At 38.6% G+C, this 10,000-nt stretch overlaps 1 protein-coding gene across 10 annotated transcripts in view; it reads left to right on the top strand.

Annotated features, from left to right (window-relative positions):
• Nucleotides 1-10,000, top strand: part of LOC122257662 (uncharacterized) — a 28,835-nt gene that overhangs the window by 17,682 nt on the left and 1,153 nt on the right. For 5 of the 10 annotated variants that reach the window (XM_043023093.2, XM_043023094.2, XM_086534129.1 and 2 more), the window contains 8 exons: nucleotides 3,510-3,575; nucleotides 4,853-4,939; nucleotides 5,197-5,369; nucleotides 5,531-5,607; nucleotides 6,115-6,205; nucleotides 6,662-6,741; nucleotides 6,994-7,149; nucleotides 7,956-9,592. In XM_043023093.2, coding sequence (XP_042879027.1) covers nucleotides 3,510-3,575; nucleotides 4,853-4,939; nucleotides 5,197-5,369; nucleotides 5,531-5,607; nucleotides 6,115-6,205; nucleotides 6,662-6,741; nucleotides 6,994-7,140 — 721 coding nt within the window. In that variant the 3' untranslated portion in view covers nucleotides 7,141-7,149; nucleotides 7,956-9,592. Of the gene's footprint in view, nucleotides 1-3,509; nucleotides 3,576-4,852; nucleotides 4,940-5,196; nucleotides 5,370-5,530; nucleotides 5,608-6,114; nucleotides 6,206-6,661; nucleotides 6,742-6,993; nucleotides 7,150-7,955 lie in introns of all 10 variants that reach the window. The other 5 variants (XM_086534127.1, XM_043023092.2, XM_086534132.1 and 2 more) reach the window with 3 other exon arrangements.

The following is a 10,000-nucleotide window of genomic DNA, read 5'->3' as shown; positions in this document are numbered from 1 at the left end:
TCATTCATTGAGATTTTTTTTCTCTTTGGTCTTTTTGTTTCTTTTTATTTCTTCTTCTTTTTTTCCCCCTTCTCCTCCTCCTCTTCCTCTTTTTCCTCTTCTTCCTCCTCTTCCTCTTCTTCCTCCTCTTCTTCCTCTTCTTCCTCCTCTTCCTCTTTTTCCTCTTCTTCCTCCTCTTCCTCCTCTTTTTCCTCTTCTTCCTCCTCCCCTTCCTCTTCCTCCTCCTCCTCCTCCTCCTCCTCTTTTTCCTCTTCCTCCTCCTCCTCCTCCTCCTCCTCCTCTTCTTCCTCTTCCTCCTCCCTCTTCTTTTCTCCATCTTCCACTCTTTTCCCTCTTTTCCTCATTCTTGTAACAATAGCAAGGTTTTTAAAAAATGATGAATACATGAATGATGGAATGGAATAGATTATCCAGCTGATGTAACCAAAGGTTGAAGAGGCAGATACTGGACTGAAGATTGTGGAAAAGGTAATTATCTTAACCCACTTACACTCAGTGACATGACATCATCAGCTGTATTAAGAATGCCCGGTAATCTATACGCAAAGCGTGGCAAGTTTGCGCAGATGCTTCAGGTTTACCACCGTTCCAAAGTTAACCAGATTTCGTATGAATGAACTGTCCAAACGACAAAGTCATAAGAGAAAAAACAGACATCATAGGTAGCCAGTAACCATAAATACTTTCAAATTTTGGTATATGAATCCGGTCCGGTTAGTACTTGTTCCTATTTAAAGAATTGGACAACCATATTCACGAAACGACGCTGTTGGTAATTTCTTCACACTACTCTCGATCAAAACAAATGGGATGAGAGGGATCGAGTGTTTAATGAACATATCTACCTTATTTTATCTTTGTATATACTAGTACATATATGCGACTATTATTAATATATCATACATATAGAGTTAATGATACATATTTCTATATAATTAATATGCTTTACTTTTAACGTCCCTGACGACTTTTAAACCATTCATTAATTCAACTTCTGCGCTCTCTTCGAAAAGTCCGCATAAGTAAAACAAAAACTGAAAATCACAAGAATCCCATGTTTTTCCTAAAAGAGTTGTAATCCGTGTCTAAGGACAATGATGCCTAAACTAACCAATATAGGTATTATCTTTTCCCAAACGTAGTATGCTCATAATGATGTATAATGAAGAAAAGTACAGTAAAAATATGATTTTTTTCACTTCGTGTAACTATCCGTGACAAGCCCCCCCCCCCCTTCTACGGAGTTTCCACGATTGTTCCCAATACTTTCCTTCCACGCTTTGCCATCATCACCCGCGCTTCATTGAATAAAAATCGCGGCATGATCATGTCACAGTACACGGCGCACTTAAGGCGTCTGTCCATCACTTAGCACTTTTCCGTCAATTTTGAGCGAATTGCATCTTTCCTAGTCAGACGAATAATTCGCGAATTTCCGGCGTGAAACATTCCCCGTCGTCCTATTTGGCCAATCAAATCAAATCAAGACACTATATTTTTTTAAATATTCGTATTTGTTTTAAATCATTAAAAATAATCAAATATAAAGAAATTTACTATTTCTAAATTATAGTTTTAAAATTGACAAAGAGAAGTATGTAAATCTAAATTTTATTTCCATAATAAAATTTGTTTTAAGTGATCGACTTCATTTTTTACATTCGTCCGCCCGCAGAAGCGCTATTTTTCCTCCATTTTGAAACACAAAATACTGTGGCTGGACACAGGCCTTCAGAAGACAGACTTTCAAATTAGAATATTTTATTGTTTTTTTCATTTTTACGCATCAGCATCTAGCTAAAACTGCTAATACTTAAGCTATAACCGCGCACTATCGCTTGTTCGGCGCCATTGTTTACAAATGCGATGCGAGTATCGCATTACTAAGCCGAGGGCTCCTAGTGTGACTGCGCGCCTCGAAAAATTGACAATTTTTGAAAATTGACGAAATAAAACGACGGAAAATAGGCTAGTGTGACAGCGCCTTTAGGGACTTAGAATATGGCTGCATATCATGCAAATATTTTGCTTCCACCAAGTATTGTCCTATCTCGCCATGATCTCTCCCTCAAAACGTACGTTTTATATTTTGCATATGTACATAATTATAGGAAATCTATTTGTATAGACATTTTTATACACTTTTGAAAATGATATAAACAAATACAAAAACCTCTAATTATCACCCTGTTGGGGTGGACTGGGGAAAAGTGCTTATAAAGATGCTGCACGGAGTGCGCAGGGAAAGGTCTCACACTTAGACACTGAGTGTGCTTGTTATCTAGCTGACAGGAGCAGCATTACACAAATATAAGCCCTGAAGTGAGTGGGTTATGAGATTGTCCTGCCATGAAGACAGGTCACATACCTTTAACCTGATCAATGTTTCATTTCAGCTTTTTCACAAATTGATTGCGTCAGTTAACCGCTTGTTAGGGTATTATAGAATCCACAGCATTATGCCTTTTTTTTGGAAATCAGTTCATTGAGGTAGCCAAATGTATCTAGTGTGTCTGGATTTTGACCTGAGAATCCTATGTGTAATCTGTAAAAGGTTTAAGTTATAGATTAAAAGAAACAACTCTGTGCTCCGTTGAAACAAAGATTAATAACCCGAAGGAATCCATCACAAGGCGTAGTGAAAGCAACAGAAGAATATTTTATATGTTACCCTACTAATTCCCTTTATCCTTTTCTCTCAATATAAATTAACTTGACCATTTGCTCTCTCTCGTTCTCTTCTCTCCTCTTCTCTCCCCTCATCTTATCTCCTCTCTTCTCCTCTCCTCTCCACTTTCTATATCTCTCTTCTCTCTTTTCTTACTTTCTTCCTCTCCTCACCTCTCTATTGATCTCTCTCATATCTCTGTTTTTCTCTCCTTTCCCTCTCTATTTATCTCTTATCTCACTCTATTTCTGTCTCCTCTCCCCCTCTATCTCCCATCTCTTTCTGTTTCTCTCTCTATTTCCCTCTCCTCTCCTATCTTCACTTTCTCCCCTCCATTTATTTCTCATCTCTCTCTGTTTCCCTCTCCTCTCATATCTTCACTTCTTCTCTCCTATCTTCACTTTCTCTCTCCTATCTTCACTTTCTCTCTCTCTCTTCACTTTCTCTCTCTCTCTTCACTTTCTCTCTCTCTCTCTCTCTCTCTCTCTCTCTCTCTCTCTCTCTCTCTCTCTCTCTCTCTCTCTCTCTCTCTCTCTCTCTCTCTCTCTCTCTCTCCTCACTTTCTCTCTCTCTCTCTCTCCTCACTTTCTCTCTCTCTCTTTCCTCACTTTCTCTCTCTCTCCTCATTCTCTCTCTCTCTCTCTCTCTCTCTCTCTCTCTCTCTCTCTCTCTCTCTCTCTCTCTCTCTCTCTCTCTCTCTCTCTCTCTCTCTCTTTTTCCTGTGTATTTTTTTTCCTGACTCCCCTTCCCTTGCTTGCTGACCCCCTAAGTGGTTCTGTTGGAATTCGGTGCTGTGTAGTGGGTCTGCCATAAGCTGCAACCTCTTATCTCCCTCCCTCAGACCTCAGCCTCCTCCTCCACTGCAGCGACAGGAGCCTAAGCCTTCAAAGATGCCACCGAGGGAGAGGTCAGTGCTAGTTGCTTGCTCCAGGACTTGCTTGCTTTCTTGATCACTGGCTTGCTTGTCTGTAGGGAAACCTTTAGCCCTTTTGCAACAGCCATTTTTCACGTTGGGTCACTTTCCTACTGTGCTTTTTTTCTTTTTATTGAAATTAAGGTATTTGTTCCTGCAGTAGTGTAACTAGAGCATTATACCAAATGCTGATTAGTATTACTTTGCTGATATATCATATATAGACTTGCATATCAAACCATTAGTCTTGAAGAAAATAGAAATCACGTGCATCCTCGGATTGGAAGGTTAAAACAAAGTGATGCATATTCATGTTTTAAACGCTTTAACTTCTAAAGTATATGTTGCCATTTTTGTTACATCTCCTTCATATCTAATATTAAAAGATACAATAACATATTTGATATAATACCTTGTCATTGATCTTGCTCTGATGCTGAAGAGTTTTGCTATTTGTTATCATAAATGCAATTATTTACATGCAATCTATTCATTCAATTTTTTTCACTAAAACATTGAGTTGATTCACAGATGGATATTCTTTGCTTACTGACAGTGTTCTGATAGTATCCCTCCATGTTTACTACTCTTTATAGAAGAGAATGGATTTAACATCATAAAGTTATAAAGATAAAAAAAAAAAAATTTACGTTGCCCATTCTATATAGGGTCAACATATTTTCTATAAATGGACACAATTGGCCTTTTGTGATGTTTGTGTCTTTTATGTATTTGTATGTATACTTTTATTTCATCATCTTATCTTATCTTTTCATCCATGTCTTTTTTTCTTTTCTTTTTTTAACATTTTAAACATTTTTGGTTGCTAATCCATGTGCATGTGATTTGGTTGACATCTTGCTCTTGTTTGCAGAAGAATCAGCAATTATTTCATTTGCTTTTAAGGCCATGATTTAATATGTATGGGATTTATTAATCTGGTGCAAACATTAATAACATGTATTTTATCCATATATCATACATAAACAATAATTCTGTAATTTTGCGTATTTATAAAAGAACTGGTATTCAACAGACTTATATGTATATGTGTATGTGTGTATATGTATATATGTATGTATGTATATAATATATATAGATATAGATATAGATATATGTATGTATATATACATATATACATATACATATACACGTATATACACATATACATACATATATATTTATATTTATATTTATATGTATGCATACTTTCCCTTGATTCTGTAGTCATTTTATTTATTTAATGGTGAAATGATTGTTATCTGCCGCAGAGTTGACAGGTTTGGCCGCATGCGGAAGGACAGCAACCAGAGTTACTCCAGGTCCAGGTCAAGATCGGGATCACGGCCACGAGGAAGGTGCGCACGGGTTGCTCAGTTTCTTCATTTATTATTTGGATATAATTTTCTCTTGATTAAATGTTAACTGTTCCTAAACTTTTTACTTTATTTACATTTCATAAAGCTTGGACATTTAATGTTCGTACTTTCTTTAATTTAGCTCTTTAAAAGTTAATTTTTCACATACAGTTTTATACAGGTTATAAATTTATGAGATTAGTATATGAACTTTAGGTATTTTTACTTTTAAATTAAATTCCTTTCTTGTCGCACAGACCCGGGAGAACGTTCTCGTCCAGTCGCTCAAGGTCTCGGTCAGGTTCAAGATCCAGCTCAGCCTCATCGAGGTCTATCTCAAGAGGGCGCTCCATCTCAAGATCAAGGTCACGCTCGAGGTCCAGTTTCTCACGCAGTAGCTCAGCTTCCAGCGTGGGGAGCAGGCGAAGAGGTCGGTCATCCCTCGTGCTACTTGCCTTTTCCTACGTAGATTTCTTTCCCCAAAGTATTAGTCTCTGATATTCTTTTTTTCTCCCTTAATTCCTTCATCATATCTATCTGTATTCACACCTTGTGCTCGTATTACATGATGACAGTTTCTCCCCTCTGAAGCAGGTGAGAAGAGGAGGATGACCCAAGGAACTGTGTCCTACGGCCAGGCCAAGAGCAAAGCCATGGATCCTATGAAGGTAATTTCTCTTTCCCTCTTTGTATGCATGCAGGAAATGGCGGACTTTTTTAAGTATGCTTTCTCTCTTACTGTTTTGGGTGTTTCAGTGACAGAATCTCAGAAAATACAATTATCAAAAAATGTCCAAAGGCTTAGTTATAAGAGGTCACGTTTGGCATGAAAAAAGTATGTTTTTTAGATCTGTTGTTATTCAACTGTAGATTTAATGATTAAGGACCTGTACTGCATATAATGAATATGTTCAGAAAATGGAATTGGGTTCTCATTTTGTGCACACTTGTATATTCCCAAGTTATTTACAGTTTGAAATGATTTGAGTAAAAATATCCTCTAAGTGTATTTCAGTGATAAAGGTATAAATGAGACTGAAGAACTTCACAATGCAAGAGATGTAATTAACATGGATTAATTACATCTCGTGTGTTGTGAAGTTATTCAATCTCATTTATATCTTTATCTATATTTGCTACAATGAACTCTGTCATTGAATTCCTTGCACTTTCAGCTCTCAGGACAAAAGCAGCAGATTAAGCTGACGCTGAAGGGGTCGGCCATGAGACGCCTGGACAAGCCAGTGCTGCCGCAGGAGGATGACAGTGAGTATGGGCTGAGGACCTGAGGAATGGCCAGTGATAATATACAGTATTAACCCGTTAATGCCGGGTGACAAGATATCATGTCTTGTGTCGGCAGTACTTGCCAGATGAGATATTTTGTTATAGTTTTTCGCATGGCTAGCATGCTGGGTGATCGGGCATGTAGCAGTCAGCTGCAGCCATTGTGGGAGAATAACCCAAGGCATGAGGCCTGCATGCTTAAAATACCCTGGTGATTAGGCCAATTACAGCCAAATCCTCCCCAACTTCATCAGTTTAAAGAGAAAAATCCTGGGTCTATGATTATAATGAGCATTATCATAATAATTAATATTTTCAAAATTGTGCCAACTCTCTGACATGGTAAGTAGTCAGTCAGATATTGACAATGATAAAAATAGGTTTACATGTTGATTATCCTCATGTAATCAAGACTAAAAGCATCTTGCATTCCAGGCGGTGAGTCAGACACCGATGGAAAAGTCATCAGGAAGCGCAAGCCGGAGAGTCCGCCTCCAGAGCCACCACCACAGAAGGTCAGCAGCTTCTGCATTGCACACTTGTCTTTTTTTAGAAGAAATAAAATTTTCCTTTTATTGGGGTTTCAAGAGGAAGTTTAAGATCACATATTGTACAGTTATTTTTAGTAGAAAGTGCATTGCACTGTAGAATATTGTAATTGTTTTAGTGGCTAATGTATATTTTTTAATCATTTTATTCTCTTTTCTTGTGAATGATGTATTTTACCACTTACTTACCTCTCCCTGATGCTCCTTCCCACTCCACAGGTTGTGGTACGAAGCCCCCCAGCCCCCCTGCCAGCCGCCCCCCCTCAGACAAAGAAGCCCCAGGCCAACCGAAGGGAGGAACTCCTCAAACAGCTCCGTGCGGTTGAAGATGCAATTGCCCGGAAAAGAACGAAGTTGCCAACTTAGTATTTTTAGGTAAGGGCAACTAAAAAGGGCTGTAAAGCTATACACTTTGTTAATAACTATATTGATTGTTGAGCTAACTGACCATCAAGACAGAATTTGTTTCTTCTATGCTCCTTGCAGCCCAGACCTCCCCTGTCAATTTTCCCTTAAAAAACATCACAAAACACAAGTTTATGCTGACTTTGGAAAGCTGTAGGTCTGAAAGTAGTACAGTGAGGATTATTAAACTTAGTGACAGTGAGCAGTTTCTCTCTCTCTCTCTCTCTCTCTCTCTCTCTCTCTCTCTCTCTCTCTCTCTCTCTCTCTCTCTCTCTCTCTCTCTCTCTCTCTCTCTCTCTCTCTCTCTCTCTCTCTCCCCCCCCCTCTCTCTCTCTCTCTCTCCCCCTCTCTCTCTCTCTCTCTCCCCCTCTCTCCCTCTCTCTCTCCCCTCTCCCTCTCCCTCTCCCTCTCTCCTTCCTCTCTCCCTCTCCCTCTCTCTCTCTCTCTCTCTCTCTCTCTCTACTTTCTCTCTCTCTCTCTCTCTGTCTCTCTCTCTCTCTCTCTTCTCTCTCTCTCTCTCTCTCTCTCTCTCTCTCTCTCTCTCTCTCTCTCTCCCCCTCTCTCCCTCTCTCCCTCTCTCTCTCTCTCTCTCTGCTCCCCCCCCTCCTCTCTCTCTCTCCTCTCCCCTCTCTCTCTCTCTCTCTCTCTCTCTCTCTCTCTCTCTCTCTCTCTCTCTCTCTCCCTCTCCCTCTTTCCCTCTCTCTCTTTCTCTTTCTCTCTTTCTCTCTTTTTGCATCTGCTGGCATGGTCTAAGAACCCTTGTTTTCTCTCCACAGGTACATGTTAATTATCATGTAAGGTAAGCAGAAATAAGACCTTATTTATAACGGGCGCCTTGGAAGAAGTGCAGCACCCAGATGAAATGCTGGAGCAGAGCAGCATGAGGGAGGGGCCTCACTCAGGGCTGCTCTAGGAGGCCCAGCTCAAGGCATCAGACTCTACAACACACGGACAGGATGTGCTCGCTCAGGGAAGCAGACCAGGGGGGCCAGGCGGCTGTCAGCTGCCTGCATCATCATTGGCTGGCCCAGATAGTTCTTCCCTTGCCCCCCCCCCTGCCACCCTGCCTCCTCCCTCCCCCCTTTGCCCTCTTCCTTTCCTCCCTGCTCTCCAGTGCTTACAGTGGGACTTGTAGCTGAGGGATAATAGGAGGAGGAGGAGGAGGAGATGCTTAGCCCAGGCAATAAAAGGTCAAGGAAGCGACAGCAAGATTGTTACTTAGGCGTATGGAAAATCAAGAATAAAAATGAAAGAACATGGAAAGTAATTCCACTGAAGTGGCAGAGAAGTGACAGCTGTAGAAATCTGGGTCTTTGGAAAATTGAATTATTTGCTTTACGCAACAGATGCGTGCAAAGCAGATTTCTTCACATTCTTTTTGTTTCTTTTTGTATATGTGATTTTTTTATTTTTGTTTCTAATTTATACTTTTCACAATTAGGGAGCCTGGAGTTGATATCTTTTTTTCAAGTTTATGCAACTTCTACATTCTCATTTAAGTTGTGTTCCCCCTTGTATATAAGTAGTTATAAAGACAGGAACCTTTATTGCATATCAAACTTCTATTGCTGGTAGGTGCAATAGAAGTTGTATGGATTTTGAATGAATTTTTTGCTGCAAGTTAGTAATATATCAGAATGTGGATTTTGCTCTTTACACTGGTCAGATGGCAGATATCATGACACTCTCAGTATGATCTTTCTGTGAAGCCGTGTGTTGAGGCCCTCTCGGTACATGGGTTCCCCAAGTGAGGCATTGCCGTGCAACTTATTCACACATGTGATGCGTTTGAAGTTGCACTGATTGCTCATTTGAATCAGATAGAGACTAGCAGGGGTTCTTTGGAGAGCTGCTCATTACTTTTATTACTATTATTATAAATATTGTTTTTACTATTTTCATTATATCTATCTATCTACTATCTATATGTATGTGTATAATATACATATATATATATATATATATATATATATATATATATATATATATATATATATATATATATATATATATATATATACATATGCATATGCATATACATATACATATATATACATAAATATATACATATATATATATATACATATGCATATACATATGCATATACATATACATATACATATACATATACATATACATATACATATACATATACATATACATATACATATACATACACATACATACATACATACATGCATGCATGCATATATAAATACATACATGCATATATAAATACATACATACATACATACATACATACATGCATATATAAATACATGTTTATTTATTGATCAAAATAAAAAGTACTTCAGGATCCAGATAGCAATATGTAACAATTCCTGAAAGCTATAGTATGTCTTGAAGCCTCCAAGGAAACATGTATGTAAAAAATATATGTGAGTATAGAGGACCTGCAGTTTGTTATTCAAACCAGAATACAAGAGTTACATAGTTGCTCAAACATGTACTGTAATTTGTTTTTAGTCTTCCTTATGTCTTCACCCTTTCTTCTTTCCCTTTTTTTTCTTCCTATCCTTCTCCCCCCCCCCCTTTTTTTTTTCTCTTTCTTCCTTTTTTTCTTTCTCATTTTTCTTCTTTCCCAGTTCCATCACACTTCGTATCTCTCATCTCTTGCATCAGTTTGTGCAAATTTAAATTCTTAAAAAGGTTTCACAAAGACCATATCTGCCTCATGACTTGGCATTCATCAACTAGGTCATTTTCCTGTTGCACCTGTTAGAGATCAACTTCATTACAGTTTGGGGAGAACTTGGGCTTTTGCTCTCAGTGGCTGCTGACATGGCTTAACCCACTCTGG

This window comes from Penaeus japonicus, unplaced genomic scaffold (genome assembly GCF_977035675.1).
Source record: "Penaeus japonicus unplaced genomic scaffold, GWHDUDI00000001_assembly GWHDUDI00000040, whole genome shotgun sequence".
NCBI lineage: Eukaryota > Metazoa > Arthropoda > Malacostraca > Decapoda > Penaeidae > Penaeus > Penaeus japonicus.
This window is presented reverse-complemented; position numbering and strand designations above follow the sequence as displayed.